This window comes from Cinclus cinclus, chromosome 10 (genome assembly GCF_963662255.1).
Source record: "Cinclus cinclus chromosome 10, bCinCin1.1, whole genome shotgun sequence".
Lineage (NCBI taxonomy): Eukaryota > Metazoa > Chordata > Aves > Passeriformes > Cinclidae > Cinclus > Cinclus cinclus.
Window position 1 is genome coordinate 756,017 of NC_085055.1, and position 20,173 is coordinate 776,189.

At 51.5% G+C, this 20,173-nt stretch overlaps 1 protein-coding gene across 14 annotated transcripts in view; it reads left to right on the forward strand.

Moving 5' to 3' along the window:
* MBNL1 (muscleblind like splicing regulator 1) overlaps positions 1 to 20,173 on the forward strand; it is a 65,801-nt gene that overhangs the window by 35,116 nt on the left and 10,512 nt on the right. For 10 of the 14 annotated variants that reach the window (XR_009933479.1, XR_009933480.1, XM_062499515.1 and 7 more), the window contains 5 exons: positions 8,505 to 8,675; positions 10,678 to 10,878; positions 15,225 to 15,482; positions 16,436 to 16,489; positions 17,306 to 17,459. Coding sequence is in view for 12 of the 14 variants with exons in the window: in XM_062499515.1 (XP_062355499.1) it covers positions 8,505 to 8,675; positions 10,678 to 10,878; positions 15,225 to 15,482; positions 16,436 to 16,489; positions 17,306 to 17,459 (838 nt within the window). In the remaining 2 variants the exon portion in view is untranslated. Of the gene's footprint in view, positions 1 to 8,183; positions 8,382 to 8,504; positions 8,676 to 10,677; positions 10,879 to 15,224; positions 15,483 to 16,435; positions 16,490 to 17,305; positions 17,460 to 20,173 lie in introns of those variants that run through there. The other 4 variants (XM_062499516.1, XM_062499512.1, XM_062499514.1 and 1 more) reach the window with 2 other exon arrangements.

Genomic DNA, 20,173 nt, shown 5'->3' on the forward strand with positions numbered 1-20,173 from the left:
CAAAGCGCCCAGGGATACTTAATTGCTAGCCAAAGGAGAGGGGAAAGGTGTGAGATAGGAGGGTGCCCTGGGGTGGGATGTGGGGCCAGGGGCACACAGCAGTGCCCTTTGAGGGGGAACTTGGCAGTGTCTCAGGGGGCTGTGGTGGTGCCCTGGGGGGGACATGGCAATGCCCTTGGCAGGGGGAATGTGGCAGTGCCCTGGGGTGGGCACAGCAGTGCCAAGGCTGTGCTGATCTGGGCTCGTGTGTGGCCCTCATAGGTGAATGTGGATGGGTTCATTAATTCCTCCTGAGTTGCTGATCACTGGTTCTGGGAAGGTACACTGACTGATTTCAAAGGGGTGTTTTGTAGGAAATCGCTGTCTTGTCAAAAGTTCCCTCTTGTGGAAAACAGGTGAAATTTTTTTCTTAAAAGCTATTAAAGATTCCCCATTTTTGTTGTGGGTTTTTTTTTGTTTTTTTGTTTGTTTGGTTGGTTGGTTGGTTTGGTTTGGTTTGGTTTGGTTTGGTTTTTTTTGAAGAAATTCTTCAACTTTATTTAGTTCCTAAAATTCCTCTTGGATTGTGGTAGTGCTTTCTGCCTTACTCAAGTACATTTGTGGGTTTGTTCTTTCAGTCTTGGTGGGATTCTGGCAGGAAGAGGCATCCACTGGCCTAATGTGTCCTGTTACTACAAGCTCTGAGTGGTTTTCCTTCCATTCTTGCATGAACTTCTGTGTTTGGGTTTGCAAGGCAGGGCAGCCCTGGCTGGTTCCCCACACACCTGCAGTCAGTGGCACTGTGCTGGTGACAGCCATGGCCCTTCAGTGTCTAACCTGTGGCTCACCCCATGCTGCTCTAAGGGGCTCCATGTCCCCCTGTTACCTGCTGTGACAGATGTTAGTGGTGCCTCAGCCCCCTGTGGAACGGATCCCCAGGTTTAGTGATTTGTGGTGCAGAAAGAACAGACTAAACTGCTTTGGAGCTCCAGTGCCATGAGGGTGATGTGCACCCTGCTGCTCCTGCAGCTTGCCCTGGGTGCCAAGTGTGCTGTATTGGCCTCTCTTGTTTTACTGCTGAATGGTCTGAATGGCCTTCATTTGTTGATCATGTGAGCAAACTGTACAGAAAAGCCAGAAGCCAGTTTTTGGTTGCCAGAGGCAGAACCTGGTGTCACAGCCAAAGGCAGCCTGTCTGTGGGTATGGCACCCACACAGGTCTCCCTGCTGCTCTCAAAGGCTGGGGGTTCTGTAATGCCCAAGCACCTCTGTCCCAGTCCTGACTGCTCTCCCCATCACCTCCATAGGCACCTTTGGTTATCTTGGCAGTACTAGAGGTGTGTGGTGATTAAGTAGAAATGCTTGGATGGGATCAAACAGTATGTTTCCATCTTAGGCATTTGTTGTGTTATAAAATGTCTCTTGCACGCATAACGTCAGGGACCTGGAGCTGTTTGCATTCCTGAAAAACTCCATGCTCCTTTCAGGGATTTCACAGGATGCCCTGCAGCCCGTGGGTTTTCCAGCAGAGGAACATGCTGGGTTTGTTTTGTCAGGTGCCAGGCAGCCCTTACAGAGCCACACGTGGCAGCAGATTTCTGTGTGGCATTGCTGAAAGAGAGTCAAGATCACTTCTTGTGCTGCTGATTTGAACTTGTGATCCTTGGTACACTCTGGGGAAAAATCCTCATGCTGAGAAAGCAGCTGCTGGCTTTTCCAGGTGCAAACAGCCACTGCTTCCCACAGTGCCATGAAGCTGCTCTGTGGCTGTGCACAGGTACCTGTCCACCTGGGGAGGGGTCACTGTCTGCTTTCACAGTCTAAGTGGCATCTTAGAGCAGAGCTCAGGGGATTAATTTGAAATCAGGCTTTGGTACTGATCCTCAGACCAGTTCCCAGTTGAGTGGCTGACCTTGGTTTCAGGGAAAGGTTTTATTTATCTATAAGGATAGGTCCAGGCAAATGTCTTCTTTCAGCAGAAATTGTTCTCTGTGCGGATGGTGGGTCTGGTGAGGCCCTGGCACAGGTTGGCAGAGAAGCTGTGGCTGCCCCTGGATCCCTGGAAGTGTTCAAGGCCAGGTAGGACAGGGCTTAGAGCAACCTGGGACAGTGGAAGGTGTCCTGCCCATGGTAGGAGGGTTGGAACTGGGTGATCTTTAAGGTCACTTTCAACTCTAACAAGTCTATGATTCTGTAATGCTATGAAATTTCCCATTTAGAGCTTTTCCTCTCAGTGCGCTTTGTTTCACCTGTGCTCAGCTGTAAACTCAAATCCTATTTTGAAATGAAGTTTAATAAACTTCCAAAATTTCAGTGAGAATTTATTGTTCAACTTCACTTCAGTAAAATAATATTATAGTAATTACTTTCCCCACTAATGTTGGGGAATTAATTATTTTTCAGTCAATAATATATTTGTTTGACAAATGTATTCTAATAATATATAAATTGTATTTAAAACAGCACATCAAGATGCTGTACTTGCTTAAAACAAGGGAAAAATACAACTAAAAGGATAACAATAAGTAAAGGTATGATTTTTATATAAACTCTGTCAATAAAAAACCCCAAGCACGTGGATGTGTTGGCATTTCAGCATAGGATTCCAGCAGTGATTTCCAGTGTCTGGGGTGTGGGGCTGCAGTTCTCGGCAATGCTTTTACAGCAGCCTCTCTCCCATAAAAATCTAGACATAAAATCTGACAGCCATTGACCTTCAGGCTGTCGGAGGAGCTGGTGTACTGTTGGGCAGCAGAGAGCCATTTATTGATGAGATGTTAATTTTTGTGTTAGCGCTGCCGTCTGCACAGGAGCCTTCAGTGCTGTCCTCGTGTCACCTGGGCCAGCCCTGCACAGCCAAGGTGTGCCATGGCTCTGAGCCCCCCAGAGCTCACTGTGCCATGGCTCTGAGCCCCCCAGAGCTCACTGTGCCATGGGACAGAGCCCCCCAGAGCTCACTGTGCCATGGCTCTGAGCCCCCCAGAGCTCACTGTGCCATGGGACAGAGCCTCCCAGAGCTCACTGTGCCATGGGACAGAGCCCCCCAGAGCTCACTGTGCCATGGGACAGAGCCCCCCAGAGCTCACTGTGCCATGGGACAGAGCCCCCCCAGAGCTCACTGTGCCATGGGACAGAGCCCCCCAGAGCTCACTGTGCCATGGCTCTGAGCCCCCCCAGAGCTCACTGTGCCATGGCTCTGAGCCCCCCAGAGCTCACTGTGCCATGGGACAGAGCCCCCCAGAGCTCACTGTGCCATGGGACAGAGCCCCCCAGAGCTCACTGTGCCATGGCTCTGAGCCCCCCAGAGCTCACTGTGCCATGGGACAGAGCCTCCCAGAGCTCACTGTGCCATGGCTCTGAGCCCCCCAGAGCTCACTGTGCCATGGCTCTGAGCCCCCCAGAGCTCACTGTGCCATGGGACAGAGCCTCCCAGAGCTCACTGTGCCATCTGCCCAAGCACAGCCCTGCCAGGCATCCGAGGGAGAGCCTCAGAAGTTAAACACCTCCACTGTGAGTACTGAGGAGTAATAGTGCATTATAGCTAAGAGTTTGCTTCTCTTGCCCCTCTTGTACCTTTGGAGTTTGTGTCCCCATGGCCCTTGTGCACATCTGGGAGGGGAGGCTCTGTCCCTGGTCACATCCAGCTGCAGGAGGGGGATGTGGGTCCTGTCAGAAGGGCTACATGTCCTGTCTGATGGGGCAGGGGGATGGCAGGCTGGGTACACTCTGGCTGTGGGTATCTCTGGGAGCTAAAGGCAGCTGTCAGGGGTGCCAGGCTGGGGTCCCTGTGCAGGGGGTGCCTGTGATGGGCTCAGACCCGAGCTCTGTGCAGAAGGATCAGCACAGGGATGGTGCCTCTCTCCTGCTGCTTATCTGCTCTGTTCCAGGACAGATTTCTTGTGAAGGCTCTTTGTAGTGCTTTGTGTCATGCCTGTGGTCACTGTCAAGGATTACAGCTGTGAGCAGGAGTGTGGAGCACAGCAGCCCTGGTACCTGCTCTGCATCCCACTGTTCTGGCCACTTGTGCTGGGCACCAGGGGAATCTGCACTGATAAACAGATTAAATCTCCCGTGTGTTTTACTTGTTCTGGACACAAAGTCATTCATTCTCCTCTTAAATTGCGAGCTATTCCACGCCTGAGTGAGGATCATATGGATAACCAGAGATTGCTCTAGAAGGATTTGGCAGCACTGGAAGTTCAAGGAGCATCTAGAGCTGTCGCTGTGGTTCCCAATGGTGCTGTGGCCCACGTGCCACCCCTTGGGGGGACATAGCCCCTCGGGATGGGGGAGGCTGCTCTTTCTGTACCCACCTGGAAAAACGTAATTCCCTCGTGTCCTGGGGTGTAGCTCTGGCTGGGGGCAGGTGGAGGGGTGCTTGGGAGGGGTGAAGTGTTGCTCAGTCTCAGGCTGCAGAGTCTGGGTGTCCTGGGAATGTCAATATAAATTCTGATGTATGGATACTTATGCTGTGTCTGTACAAACATGGGGATATGCAAATATCTGTAGTAATACCAAGATCAACCACAATTAAAAAACATATGAATTTTAAATACATAAATACAAATAAAAATTTTTAAGTTAAAGAATTTATGTAAGTACTTGTACATCTATATGTGGTTGATACATAACATATAATGCTGTTATGAAATGAGAATTGGGGTCATTTGGGGGTATCCCAGCAGCCACCTTACCCAGGGCCAGAGTGGCTAGGGGTGGCCATGTGCTCAGCTGACATCACTGTGGATGCAAAGAAAAGTGGCACAGGTGTGAATGTCCCCACCTGCATCCCTGTCCCCATCCTCATGCCACTGTTGTGGCACTGGGGATCATTCTGTGCTTCCTTGGGGCTGAGGAGGAGGAGGGACCCAAAGACAGCAGGAGCAGCAGGGAGGGTTTTGCTGCTGAGCTGGTGTCTTTCCTTCTGTTTCATGCTGGCAGTCTGCTTGCTCTGCTTGCTTTTTTCTTTCTTTTTTTAAACCCTGTTGTATTTCATGGCAGTAGGACAGCTCCCGTAGGAGTGCTATTAGCTGTGCAAGCCAAATGATCCATTAGAGGGGTTGAGGCTTTTATGTACAAGAATCACACACAAAGACGTCATTAAGTGGTCACTTTGGTGTGTTCTCACATGAAATGGTTCACTTAAAAAAGTGTCTGCAGAGTGCTGCCATCAGGATCCCTGTGCCACAGCAGCAGCCCTGGGGAGAGCTGAGGGGGCTTCGCAGAGGGGACAGCCTCACTTGGTGCCCTGGAGATGTGTGTTTTCTCCCAGCTGGCATTCTGCTTGTTTGGGAGTGTTCCCCCATGGCAGGCAGGCACCGACCCCAGCTCTGGTTTGGCCCTGGAACAGCACCTGGTTATGGTGAGGGAGCAGCTCTGGGGAGAGGCACCTGTGGTCCCCCAGCATTGGGCAGTGGCAGGGCTGGGGGGCTGTGACCCCTCCAAACAGGCTCTGAATGCAGCCCTGCCTCTGGCCAGAGGTGCAAGTCACTGACTCACGGGGCTGCAGGCTGAGGCAGGCCCTGATGTACATTGAAAAGGTTTCCCTGAATGCTATTGAAAAGGTTTCCCTGAATGTGGCAGGCAGCCTCAACACAAAGCGCCTGCAAACAGTTTATTTTTAAAAAGGAAACCATAGCTTACATGGAGTTAAATGTTTTCCTGTAAAACACATGGGCATCAGGATAAATAGTTTGACCATTTACAGGCAATAGCTGATGGTATGTAGCAGCCATCCTCCTGCTCAGGTTCAGGAGGAATTTGTACTCCCTGACAGAGGGAGGTGTTCGTGTGTTTGTTTTGGGTCACAAGTGTTCCGTGTGTTCCAGCTGCACTGTTGAGTCATGGCTGCTGGTTCTGCAGCTTTGGCATCCTCAGCACAGGGGAACCAGCCCCAGGCAGAGCCCCTGGCTGAGGAAATGCCAGCAGAGCTCCAGCAGCAGCCAGTCGGTACCACAGCACCCTCAGAACATCCTGAAGTGTTTAAGTGACTGAAAATTATGTCAGGCATTAATAATTGTTCAGTAGTGATGGAGTGATGGGTGTTCACATGGGGCAGGTGGGATGTGCAGCACTCACTGTTGGCCACAAGATTTTTCTTTTGTCTTGAGGAGGTAGCCTGTTAAATGTTAGAGGGTTGTAGGTCTGACCATGAAGAGCTGCTTAAAATTACAGAATCACACTCAGCGAGTTAAGGAGCTTGCAGTCTCAAGAGAGCCCCAAAGTCTTCTTCAAAGAGAATCCCAAGAAAGCTCTTCTGTTATTAAATATGCAATCAGGCATACGCGTTTTGGTGTGGGGTGCTAAAAGCAGGGTGTGCTTTGCTTCCCAGAAAAATGGTGTTGTGGGGAAGAGCCTGATGGTGACCACACACAAATGGGCCCACTCCTGTTCACCTGTGTGCAGGACAGGAAAACCCAGGTATACTGTCACGATCCAACACACCGGTCAGAGGATCCAAGTCTACTAGAGGTACCCTGTCTTTTCAGAATGTAGAGTTTTGGGAGTGATTTTCCCAAGGTGTGATTGGTCATTTTCTTCTGTCTGACTTTGCCATGCTTTCCACAGCTCTGTAAGCATTCACACAAAGTGCCCTGTGCTTTGTGGGGAGTAAAGCCATGATGTGTAGCTGGGGATGCTTCTGCCCTGTGGGAAGGTGCCTGGGGACAGGTACATGCTCCTGCTCCCCTGAAGATGAGGTGAAATTTCCTCCCAGTCCAGCTCCTGATCACCAGACCATGCTGAGCCCTGTGCTGCGCCCGATGAGGTGTCACAGGAGGCTGAGCACAGCAAGGTCAGGCACATCCTGCTCACATCCGGACTGCATGGCATTTCTTCATTTTTGACAATCAAAGTGAACTATACAGAGTAGGAAATAAATCTATGTATTAAACACAAAAAAAAAAAGAAATGGAGAGGCAGCATGAGGTTAAAATATTTACTGCTGCAAGGAGAGCAAAGCAAATGTGTGCTTGCTGCCATGCTTCAAGTAAAAGTGAAGAGTTTGTGTGGCAGCTCAAACATCAGCAGCCACGATGCTGTCCAAGCCGTCAGAGGGGCTGGCACAGCTCAGTGGGCACTGCCTGGCACTGCTGAGCCCAGAGCTGGGCAAAGCACCACAGGAGAGTGGCTGGGACACCAAGGGACGCCCTGGCCTCGAGGGCCTCTGCTCAGGGGTGTGCTGGGGAACCTCGGGAGCATTTATCCTGAGTTTGAGTCCATCAGGATTGGATAATCCCCAGTGTGCTGGGGAGCCTCGGGAGCATTTATCCTGAGTTTGAGTCCATCAGGATTGGATAATCCCCAGTGTGCTGGGGAGCCTCGGGAGCATTTATCCTGAGTTTTGGTCCAGGAGGATTGGATAATCCCCAGTGTGCTGGGGAGCCTCGGGAGCATTTATCCTGAGTTTTGGTCCAGGAGGATTGGATAATCCCCAGTGTGCTGGGGAGCCTCGGGAGCATTTATCCTGAGTTTTGGTCCAGGAGGATTGGATAATGCCCCGGTGTGCTGATGTGGCCCATCAGGACACTGCAGCATCCACTACTGCCTCTGAATTTACTCACTTATAATATTCCTTTGTAGTGATTGGAAGAGAGTTCAGAAAAGGTTCAGAGAGATGAGAATCTGCCCTGTGGACTGCAGTTAGCGGGATCCAGTGACAGGGTAATGAGGAGCTGCTGGCTGCAGGGTCAGGGGATGAATGCTGCCTGTGTTCTGGTGAGATCTGGGGTAGTGGTTTCCAGCCTGTGTCTTCCAGCTCCTGGGTGCTCTGTGAACCATTTGTAAAGGTCCATGGAGTAAAAGTGAGACAAGAAACCCTGCTCCCAGACAGACAAGTCTGCATTTCTTCTGGGAAATTCACTTAGATCTATAAATTAAAAAAGATTGAAGGTTAAAGGTGCCCTGGGGTCTACAGATAAATGCAAACAAGGAGGATGTAAGTGTTTTGATAGTAGCTGGTGATAGCGAAGCATAAGCACAATTTACCTGGGGCTGTGGTATGTTCTGGTAGTCTTTAACTCTGAGTAAATACCTTTCCTTAAAAGCCATCTTCTAGGTGGAGAGAAATGCTGGTCTCAGTGGGGAATGAGTGAGGCTCCTTGTTTCCTGGGAGCCAGAGGACATTGCATTAGATCACAGGAATGATTTTTTATGGGTTTAAAGCATTTGGGTGTATGAAGTACATTAAGTGGTTGGGGTGTACAACACGTACTGCTAGGCTTTGGATCTTATCCAGAGAGTTGTGGATCAGCCTAAAGCTCAGCACTGAGATGAGGACATTGAGTTTAATCTGGATTTCAGAATCAGGTTGTTCAACTGCTCCTCTGATTCCAGCAATACATGTTGTAGTTCCATGTTACCCATTTAGCAGTAATTGGCTCTGACTTCTACACTGTGCTCAGGTAAGGTCTCATTTTCCAGGTATCTGGTAAATGTGTCTGCAGTCTGCTTGTGTTTTCTTTATCCTGTGGCATAAAGAACAAAGATGCAGCTTCTAATCCTGCTGTGCCCATTCTCTTCTTCAGGGTCGATGTTCAAGGGAAAACTGCAAATATCTTCACCCACCACCACACTTAAAAACGCAGCTGGAGATCAATGGCCGCAATAACCTGATCCAGCAGAAGAACATGGCCATGCTGGCCCAGCAGATGCAGCTGGCCAATGCCATGATGCCCGGAGCCCCGCTGCAGCCTGTGGTACGTGCACTGCAGGGTTCCCTCAGCAGCTGGAGCTGAGGGCAGGCCTTCCACACCAGGGAAATCCCACAGAGCTCGGGAATGGGACAGGAATCAGCTGCACTGAAATGTCCCTTTGTGTGTCTTTGTGTTGATTCATTCTGCCATGCCTGGAGTAATTTTTTAAATTTACTTCAGTAACCTTGGGTTAGCTCATATTCTGCAATCAAATTCTCAAAGTTTGGACAGCGAGTGATCTGCATGAGATTTTAGTTTCCTTTTCAGTATCACGTGCTCTAGGAAACTCCTGGGTTTGGGAAGATGCCCACTGGGTGTTTTCCCTTCACTCAAGGGAACTTTCCCAGAGAACTGCTTGCTGGAATTCTGCTTTGGTTTAGGGAGAGTTAGGTTTAGCTTGACAATGGCTAGTGCATCAGTGAGTATTAGCCTGTGTGGCAGCCGAGAGCTGGGGTGGCTCTGTGCCCTGGCCCAGCAGTGGCCATGAGCTGATGGGGCTGTAGGACAGCAGGGTGGCCCCCCGAGACCTGTGCAGCACATCCCAATGTACCTGTGAGCTTCAGAGCAATGCCAGCTGGCTCTGATAACATACTGTTATCCTGCAGTGGTCAAAAGGCTGCAGGATATTTATATTTCTGTAGAATAAGCTCAGTAGAAAATAAATGGAGTAGTCTTATTTGCCATGCAGCAAACACACAGGTGTCTGTTTGAGTGTATTGGGTTAAAATCAAACATCAACATCTCTTAAGTTACACAGTAACAGACTGGTTCTATTTTAAAGTTCATTATTATATAGCTGATAACCCACTAATGAAAAGTACAGTTATTTATTAGTGTGTTTAAGAGTAATATTTAATTTCCTGTAATATTTGCCAGGTTGTTTTTCATTGACATGAACGAAGAATCATAAGCATTACAGAAATTATACCCATTTACACAACTCTCATTCTGTTTTCTCCAGTAATCCCTGCACGTTTTTGTTCATTATATCCAATGTCTCTCGCTTCCAAACAATTCGGTCATTTCCTCAGGCATACAGAAACATGTGGTGTTCTCTGGTGTCTGCCTTAAATTGATATGAAACAGAGAAAGAGTTGTGTTCACTCTGTAGTTGTTTTTCCCTCTAAAAATTAGTTGGGGAGAAAACCTAAATGACTTGAGTAACTGCTTTATTTAGATAGTGAAAGACAAACACTCCTGGCTGAATTTTATTTGGCAGTTACACTGCACTTGGGGGCAGGAGAGTTATTTAATCCTTGTTGCAGTGTAGCAGCTCTGTGTTGGGTTTTCACAGCATTATTTGGGCTCTACACCCAATTATCTTCACACCCACAAGGGCACTTGACTCTTTTTTGAAAACATGCAAGCAAACAAAAGAAAATCATATTTGCATGTGCTCTTTCTTCCACTGGTGTAATGTTTTAGCCTAACTAAAGCATATCCCTGATGCAGTGAGTGTCTGAATACCTGCATGGCCAGCCTGTTGAATTCTGTAAAATGGAAGGATTTTGGCTGTGTGAAACCCCAGGAGTTCCTGAGCCAGCTCTAGCTGCCCCAGGGTCAGAAAAGCTTTGTTTGTGCCTGTAGTTGAGTGTGGTTGCTGCTTTGTCAGGGCTCTCAGATGCCTTTTCCCCAAGAGCTAGCGTTGTACCTGCTGTGGCCATGTCCTCCTGGTAGCCCCAGACTCTCTGTGACCCCACAGAGCATCTGTCATTCGTGATGGCATTGTTGGGAGTTTGCTCCAGGAGCTGCCACATGCTGTGAGTGTGCAGGGGAGCTGGAGGAAGAGAACCAGCAGAGGCTGCTGGGGATACCTGTCCTGTGCTCTTGCTCACCTACAACAACTGCACAGCTGTTCCTGCCACCCACGAACACAACAAATGCTCCCTTCCAGTTAGCAGCAGGAGCTCACCTCGTTCAGCTCCAGGGGATGGCCAAAGAGCTGTGTGGGTGACAACAGGGCAAGCACAATGCTCAGTGTCTCTTTGCCTGTCTCCAATTGCAGCCCATGTTCTCCGTCGCACCGAGCCTAGCCACCAACGCATCAGCCGCCTTCAACCCCTACCTGGGGCCCGTGTCCCCAGGCCTGGTCCCTGCAGAGATCCTGCCCACGGCCCCCATGCTGGTGACAGGAAACCCTGGCGTGCCCGTTCCTGCCGCCGCTGCCGCCGCTGCCCAGAAGCTGATGAGGACAGACAGGCTGGAGGTAGGAGCTGGGTCGTGGACTTACCTTCACAAGTGCTACCATTTATTATGTCTTCTAGATAGGAAATAGTTTCCTTGTGAGGGTAAATAATGCAGGTCTCACTTGGGCTGGTAATGCTGTATCTTTGTGACACAAGAACAAGGAGGGACTGAGTGACTGTACAGTAAGTTCAGGCTGCCACTCTGCTCCTGACCCTCCCTCGCAGAAAGAAATGGGAATATTTAGAAATGGCCATGGCAGCAGCAGGAGTGCCACAAAGCTGTCAGCATGTGCCCAGAAGGTGTTAACATGGTGGGGACACAGCCACTGAGCACTGGGAGAGGTGCAGATGGCTCAGCCTCTCTGTCTCTGGGCAGGTGGTGCCCACGCTCCCCTGGCCTCCCCCACCCAGCTTATCACCCTCCCTACAGCCCTGACAAGTGTCCTGCTCTCGAGCTGCTGCTCTTCCTTGCTCCCAATTTTTCTTATCTGAAAGACCCGACAGTGTTTTCAGCCCCTTATCAGTGCTGTGACAGCATGGGCAGAGAGCCAGGGACATGCTGCCAGCTGCTGTGAGCTTGGGGCACAGCCTGTAGGCACAGCCTGAGAGCATGGAGCACAGCCTGAGAGCATGGAGCACAGCCCGAGAGCGCAGCCTGAGAGCATGGAGCACAGCCTGAGAACATGGAGCACAGCCCAAGAGCACAGCCTGAGAGCATGGAGCACAGCCTGAGAGCATGGATCACAGCCCATGGGCACAGCCTGAGAGCATGGAGCACAGCCTGAGAGCATGGAGCACAGCCCATGGGCACAGCCTGAGAGCAGGTGCTTGGCAGCCCTGGCTGGGTCTGGTGGTAAAAAGGCAGGGATGGGAGAGGCTGAGCAGCCAGGGTGCCCTGCTGTCACCCTGGTGTGTGCTGGACATGGGGGTGTGAGGGCACAAGGCTGCTGTCTCCTGCACAGCTGCTGCTGGTCTCCCTTCTGCCAGTGGTCACTGGGCTTAGGGAGCATGCTGTCGGGAGCAAGAAGGATCTCTGTTTTATGCAGCCTACTGTATTTGTAACTCTGTTCTTTCTGCCTGTGCCTCTGCACTAACAGGGATTAATTCTCCTTCCAAGGGAAAGGAATCCCTTTTCCTTAGCTGCATCCCTGGCTGAGGAGCTGCTGCTCAGAAGGGGTGAGCTGGGAACAGTGGAGGGTCAACTGGCAGCCAGCATTTCCTACTGCTAATGTCACTATTCTCAGAGCTCACATCACCACAGGCCACCCTCCTGTGGGATCACATCATTCCCCTTTTTAGAGATGTTTTTCCCAAGGGAAGCGTTCGCCAAAGCACGCTCAGGTTGCAGGGGAAGCAGCCATGCCTAGCTCTGAGCTGGCACACAGGGGGCTGGTTGAAATCACCCAAGGATGTTTTTCCCTTGGGGACTGTGTTTCATAACGGACAGCTGCCAGAGGTGGACTAAAACCAAAATGTAATTAGGTAAATTCATAAATAAATCATAATGGATTTGGAAATGAGTATGGAGGGGAGGATGCCTATGGTGGGAACCCTTTGGGTTGTGCTGCCAGGATAGCTGCTGTGTTTGATTGTGCTTCCAGCCCTGCAGTGCCCATGGGCTGGTCAGGGTGGGACATGAGGGCTCTAAAGCATCCTGGTCATAAGCAGGATGTACCCATTGTCCCCAAGCACCTAGGGAAGCAGGGGCACTCCTTGGTGTGTCCCTCCAGGGCAGCACTGATGCTGGCCACAGGCTGTGACCACTTTGCACAGGGAGCTGATGACATCTGGGACGTCAGTGTGCAGGATTTGGTCCTCTGGATGCTGCATTCTCTTGATAATGCTGTTCAGAGAAGTGATGCACTGCTGAGCCAAACTCCTCTGCATGAGAGGGAGATCCTAGAGTAGCACTCTCAGGGTCACAATACTGTTTTTCCCTTCTGCAAATTCAGTTTAAACAGTGAACCATGTAGGTGAGTACATAATTTGCAGATGCTTTCCAGTACAGTGGCCATCTGATCTGGAGTATCCAAATTTAGTATCCAAACACTGAAACAAGCATGTCATTTTTATGAACAGCAAAATATTTGAATGTACTTTATAGGCTACAGAAATGCAGAATGGATTTTGAAGATTCTGCAAGATCTGGTTATTACCTCCCAGAGGAGCCAGCAGTGACTACCTGCTCTTCTGGGGAGCTGCAGCTGTGGCATTGCCATTTGTTATGGCATGATCAGAGCTTTATAAGGCTCCACTCACTCTCCCTTGGAATGAACTGTCCTGGAGAAAAATAACCACAATGATGTTAGCATCTAATCTTGGAGTATGATTGGTTCTGCTTAGAATTTTAAATATTTATTTTCAAGAGTGATGTACACTGGCAGGAATTAAGTCAGCACACGTTCTGGCATACAGAGCCAGGCTGTTCCCAGGCTGACAGCTCTCAGCAGGCACACCTGGGGTTTTCAGGGATGCAGGCAGACTGTCGGGCAGTGCTGTGTCTGATGAATTAATGGGAGTCTTGGTAAAGTGAGGTCAGTGACTGCTACTAGCAGTGGGGTTGCTTTCATCTGGATTTCATACTGATAGCGTGCAGGTGTTGGGTGTCCAGTGCCACTCCTGTAAGGAATCTGCACCTCGGGGTGGAAATGTCATGGCTTGAGGCTTTTCCACAGCTTTCCTCACACTCCTCCCCTGTAGGAAATGCCTTGAACAAAGTGTGGTTCTTCAGTGAACTAGAAAAGAAGCAACAAGGACAGGGAAATGAGAGAGAAAGGAACTGCCTACCACTTTATCAAAAACAGCTGTTTCTGCTAGAATGCCATCATTTTATTTTAGAAGTGTTCCAAAGTCAAGAATGACCACAGCCAAGTTGTTGTTTCTTGCTTGGTTCTTTTATGCCATGTTTTGCCCGAAAGAAGCAACTTAGAAGTTCTTGGAGCTGGTCAGCTCTGGGTGATCAGGACTGTTGTGCTGGCTGGCATGTGTCACTGCAGAGGACTGGACCAGGGAAGGGATCTGGCTGCAGGATTACCTGGCCAGTGGTTATTTTCCACCCCAGGAATTTGCCTGAGCTGTTTCCAGCACGCTGCAGATTCTGCAAGCTCTGAGCAGGAGGACAGGAGATGAGCAGGGAACAGGGAGGGGCTGGGCCTGGCTCATGTGGCTCCAGTGCAAATACACACCCGGAGTCTGTCAGCACGTGGAAAAACCTATAAACAGTGTCATGCAGGAATGACCCTGGACAAATATTTTCACACCCAACCTGGTCCTGGTCCTGCAGGGGGGTCAGTTCATAACCACAGAGGATGGGCAAGTGGTACTGGCAGTGGCACGAGGGTTAAGCGGCAGCCAGAGGACTGGTGTGAAGGCAAACCAAACCACCACCAAATCTGGGTTGTTGCAGGAATCAGAGCCAAGGTCCTTGGGGAAATACTGATGATCCAAGCTCACAGGCACCAACCTTGAACACGAAATTCCATCTACTAAAGGATTTTTATGCAGACCCAGTTGCTTTTGTCCCTTTGTTTCCTATGGCCTTTGGAAAACTAGGATGCTAAGTGTGTTTTGTTGGCTATTTGGGGAGAACTGACCATGACAGGAGCCCATGTCAGTCTGTCAGACACAGGGTTTGCACAGTGTTTGTCACACTGGTGACACAGTCCATGTCTGCAGTGCTGGGGTATCTGTGTGGGCTCAGGGCTGGCTGGAGCCCATGGGGACACTGCAGGGCTGTCACCAAGCAGCTGCAGTGTCTGAGCCCTCCAGCTCCATCTGGCTGCTGCTGTGTCACAGCAGGAGCAGGCTCTGGCTGTGGCCATTGCCATTCCCCACCTCCCATGTCTGCTCAGGGTGATGGCTGGCACAGGGGCTCTGCCACCACCGTGGGCTGTGGGCTGCTGTCTCCTGGCAGGCACCTGGACCGTGGGGGCACATGGTGCCCACATGGACACAGAATGCCCTCCTGGTGGGGCTCTCTGGGGGCAGCCACACACCATCCACTCACCTTAATGAGCACATCAAGCACAGCCAGGCCACAGCGGGGCATGGCCGAGTACCTTGGGGTGCTTGAGAGTGGCCATGGCACATTTCAGCAGACAGAAACAGCCCACGGGCAGCTGAGTGGGAGCCACAGTGACTCCTGCTGTGTGCTTGGCTCTGATCACGGCGGGGTTTCTTGCTCCTTGACATCAGAAGTGGCTCTGGAGAAGCAGTCTCTGCTGCCAGCTCCCTGAGCCCTCCATCCCACTGCAGTGGGACCCCTTCCTCATGGTGCTCTCGCAGGCTTTCAGAAAGGTTGTCTCTGCTCTGGGCCACGCCCGCATCACCCATCACCAAAAGTAAGTGGCTTTTCCTGGTGTCACAGGTATGTCGGGAGTACCAGCGTGGGAACTGCAACAGGGGAGAGAACGACTGCCGGTTCGCTCACCCCGCCGACAGCGCCATGATCGACACCAACGACAACACGGTCACCGTCTGCATGGATTACATCAAAGGGAGGTGCTCCCGGGAAAAGTGCAAATATTTCCACCCTCCCGCACACCTGCAAGCCAAGATCAAGGCTGCCCAGTACCAGGTTAACCAAGCTGCAGCTGCCCAAGCAGCAGCGACTGCAGCTGCCATGGTGAGTGTGGGAACACCTCTGGATGAAGATAGAATGTAGACGTACCTTGAGGAGAGGCAATGGTGGGTGTGTGTTTGTCCTTGCTAAGGAGGGTGCGTGTGCTTGGGGACCCCGGTCACTACACGGTGCAATGAGCTTTCTCAGCATGTGGTGCCAGATCTGCTCTGAAGTAGTTCCAGACCACTGAGGTGTTTGACTAATTTTGCCTGCTGATGTACAGAGTACCTGTATGTGTATGTACCTGTACGTGCCCCTGTGTGTGTCCGTACGTGTGGGCGACTCGTGTCTCTGGTTGGCTGTGTGTGGGCAGGTGTGTTTCTATCCAGCTGCTATAGATTTTTATATCTATAAATCCGTGTTTAGTTTCTGTAAGTCCGTGTTTGTAGAAGTGCAGTTTGAAGTGGATCTGACCGTGTTACTGCTGTCCCCGTCCCGTGTCCCCAGAGCTGGCAGTGGCTGTCCCGGGGCTAGTGCAGGCCCGTGGCTGTAGCAGCCGGGTCTGGGCCCACTGAGGAGCTGGTTTGCTGGCGAGGCGAGGGCAGCACTTGGGGGGCTGTGGTGGCAGAGGGTCCCAGCTGTGCTGAGCTGTGGGTGTGGGAAGCAGAGCACAGTGGGGGCGGCAGGGCCGGCGGGGAGAGGCGGTGGCCGTGGGCTCCCGGCGGGGTCCAGCCCGAGCAGGAGCCCAGTTCTGCGTGGCCGTGAGCCCCACGGCGTGGGGGCCAGGGTGGGGACAGCCCGGGCACCCCTGCTGCCCCGCTGCCCTGCCCGTCGGGCCCGTGCATGCCTAGTCTTGTTACCGTTGTACACGGCATCCGGTGATTTGTTTTTATTTGTTTTTTCTCACCTCCCCAAATGCACTGCTGCCCCCATGACGCACCTCTGCTTGCTGTTTATGTTAATGCGCTTGACCCCACTGGCCATTGCCATCATGTGCTCGCTGCCTGCTAATTAAGACTCAGTCGGCTGTCAAATCACTGAAGCGACCCCTCGAGGCAACCTTTGACCTGGTACTATGACCTTTCACCTTTTAGCTTGGCATGTAGCTGTATCGTAGAGTGGAGTTTGGGGTTAATGTGTAGAAACGGAACATCCCGGTTTCCCTCCCCGCGTCCCCGGCCAAGGGCGTGTGGGCGGCCGGGCCAGGCCAGGCGCCCTCCCTGCAGCCGCCCCCGCGCCCTGCCGGCCCCTTCCCGTCCCCCGTCCCGTGTCCCCCACCCCTGTCCCCCATCCCCTGTCCCCCGTCCCCCGCGGGTGCCGGCGCTGGGGCGTTGGCATGGCTTGGTGGCGCGGAGGCGGCCGGGGCCGGCATGCGGCGCGCTCTGCATGCCCGGGCAGCGCTGGGGCCCGGGGACTGGGGTGTCACTAGGCCCCGCCATCTGCTCCAGACGGCGACTATTATTAACATGGCTTCTACGTGTGGTCCTCGTGGAGCTAGCGGTGCTGCTTCCCCGAGAGCCTGGCTCCTGGCCCAGCCCGAAGCTTTCCCGTGGCGTGGCGCCGGTGCCGGTGCCCGTGGCGGCTGTCCCGCCGGTCCCTGTGCCGCTGCAGTGGTAGGCAAACCGTGCTCCCTGGAAAGCTGTTCCCTCGCCTTTTATTTGGTAGTTCAGTCTGCTATGCTGCTTGCTTGCTCATGGAGAAACATGTTGCTGCCTGGTTATTTTGCCTTCTACTGATTTTTCTTTTTTCCTTTTTCTCTCTCCTTTTCTCTTCCCTCCTTCCCTCCCTCCCTCCCTCCCTCCCCGACACCCCACCCACCCATCCCCTCCATTTTTTTATTTTCTTTTTGTTACTGGACTTTATTTTTATACCCATCCACCATTCAGGGAATTCCTCAAGCTGTACTTCCCCCCTTACCAAAGAGGCCTGCGCTTGAAAAAACCAATGGTGCCACCGCAGTCTTTAACACTGGTATCTTCCAATACCAGCAAGCTCTTGCCAACATGCAGTTACAGCAGCATACAGCCTTTCTCCCACCAGGTAAGTGCTTCTCTGGTGCCTTTTCAGGGGAGGGAGAGGGGGGACTTGTGGAAAAAGCACAGCAGGAGACAGACTTGTTGGTTGCTGGTGGCAGAGCGGTGTGTGCTGGAGCTGCTGGTGTCAGGCACAGGCAGCCCCTCCAGCCATGGCACAGCAGTGCCCTGTGCCCCTGGGCAGAGGAGGGGCTGGTTGTGGGAACGCTGGCTTCTCTCTGCTCCTTGCAGAAGCTGGGTGGGTGTTTTCCAGTCTAACACAAAATCAGCATCATGCTCTGTCACCCCGAATCAGAATTTGAAATCTCCTCCTTTCTCTTTCCCTGGATTAATGCTCTTCCTTTCACATCCCTCAGCTGTTGTGCTTGTTTCCCTGTAAGACCCCCTGGGCTTGGCAGTGGTGGCTCCGAGTCACACACACCGAGGGGTTTTTTAATGAGGTTTTAATGAGGTTCAGCAATCCCAGGCAGTCTCACAGGTGCAGAATCACAAACCTGCACTAGAAGTCAATCACAGTTTGGGCCTCTGCCACTGATGTCTCAGGGCTGGTCTTGGACTGAGTAAAGCCAAGTGCTTGTTCTCAGCCAAGAGTGACCAGCTCTACTCTTGTCCTGGTGTAATTGCTGAAGAGTTGGTGCCTGTACTGTACCAAGCAGAAATCCCTTTGGAGGACCAGTGAACAGATGTAAAGTTGGAATATGTGCTTCGGTTCTGCCGATGGCACTGCATGAGAAATGATCTCTAGTTTGTCCCGAGAGCTTCTGCCCTTAGTTACACAGCTCAGGTAGTTTGTTACACCTGAAGCCACACTAAAGCAGCACCATCATTGCAGGAGCTGGGAAGAGCCCAGCTGATGGATCTGTACTCAGAAATGGGAGAGAGTCTGTGAGGACAGCCCTTCATAATGCACACTGGGAAGAGGAAGAAATGCAGCTAATCAGTCTTCACCCAAAAATTTAAAGGATTTTGTCCTAAACGTCTTAGGCAAGAATGTTCCCAGGAGTTCAGTATAATATCCTTTAGTGTTCTGTCTTGATCTGGCATACAACCAGGTTGCTCAGAGCCCCATCCAGATAGAATCCTTCCTATGAATGTTAAACAATTCAGTGATCTCTTTTGGCACAGCATAACCAGTGGAGTCTGTAAACTGCAATTTTCCAGCTTCCATGAAAGCAGCGAGGGGCTGGATGGTTTCTGGAAATGCTGGAGCTGCCTTTGTACTTCCCTTTGAACTCAGGAGCTGGGGTTGTGGTTTGTGTGTGCCAGACCCCATTTACACCTCATCATATACTGGGGTCTTTCCCATTGACACACCTTACCTCAGCTCTTCCTCCAGCAGATCCACTCTGAAACCTCCAGGAGCTTAGCAGTGGTTCTTGAGGCTTCCTTAAACTTTTCCTGACCACTGAAGTTTAGTATATGTTATACAAGAAAAGTAAGAGAGTTTTTAGCCTGAGCTATTATAAATTCTCTCTTTATATTTTTCAGATAGCAGTAGTTTGAGCTTTCTAGTAATCCAGTACTTTCCAGAAAGTTTGAAAAATGTCTTTGGCACCTTGCCCTTTTTAGTTTTTCCCACTTCAAATGAACTGGGATCAGTTCCCATTTGGGCACAGTCACCTGGAAACAGTTTCTCCATCTGTCCCTACGAAACCATGGAGAGCACAGAGCTGGGAGCCCCCAGCTCCACAGCCACAGAGCAGGGCCAGGGCAGCTCAATGGGATCTGAATTAAAGTGAATTTTTCAGGTTCAGAACCCAAGGTGTAAGTGCTCATTTGTGTTCCCAGTTGCTCCAGGCAGAGCGTGCAGGAGGGCAGAGCCTACACAGGATGGGTGTGCCCAGGGTGAGACCCCTGTGGGCATCTGGGCAAGGCCCACCTCTCTGCAGGGCATTTTAGTCCTCATGTTCTCCCACTGATAATCCAGAAAACCTCAGATACCTCTTCTGACTTGTAAGGCACTGTTCTGGCCAGGGATGTGAAGCACATCTGGGGAACATCCATGCCTGGGAGTGGACACTGCATTCCAGCACACCTTAAGTGATTAAATGTTCTTCAGACATTCATATCTCCTCTCTCAGCTAAAGCTCCTGCTGTGCACAGCTCCCCTCTTGACGTGTCCCCAAAACCTTGGCTGCTGGAAGCTGTCCCCAAGACTGAGAGGGGAGTTCAGGGGTGTTGCAAGAAAGACCCAGGAACAATTGTGCTGTTGAAATAAGGGGAGTTAGAGGCTCTGCATACCTTGGTGGTGTTCACAGCTTGGTTTGGTCCTTGGGTCCTGGCTCAGGACACCTCGTGGGTGACCCTCCTGCTGTGGGTGTGAAGAGCTCTAGGTCCTCAGAGCTTTGCCTGCCCCGTGTCCTGCAGTGACCAGGAGCTGGCTGGAGCTGCTCCTGTGGCAGCTGAGTGACATCTGCCCGGTGCTTGTCCCACCCTGTGCCTCAGCTCCTGTCTCCTCAGCAGTGCCAGTGCAGCTGTTCTGCCCCAGGTGTGTCCCCCAGGTGACCAGAGTGTCCTTGAGAGGCGAGATCCTCCAGAGGAAGGGCTCAGGTTGGCAGGATGCTCCCAGGAGTTGATGTGGTGGTGCAGCTGCAAGGGGCAGGATTACAGCTGGCATCTGAACCCAGAGCCAGTGAGGAAAGGCTGCAGCTAGCTCTGCATCGTGTTAACCCCTTGTGTATTTGTTTAATTACTGCAGCTTCAGCACCAGAGGCTCCCTTG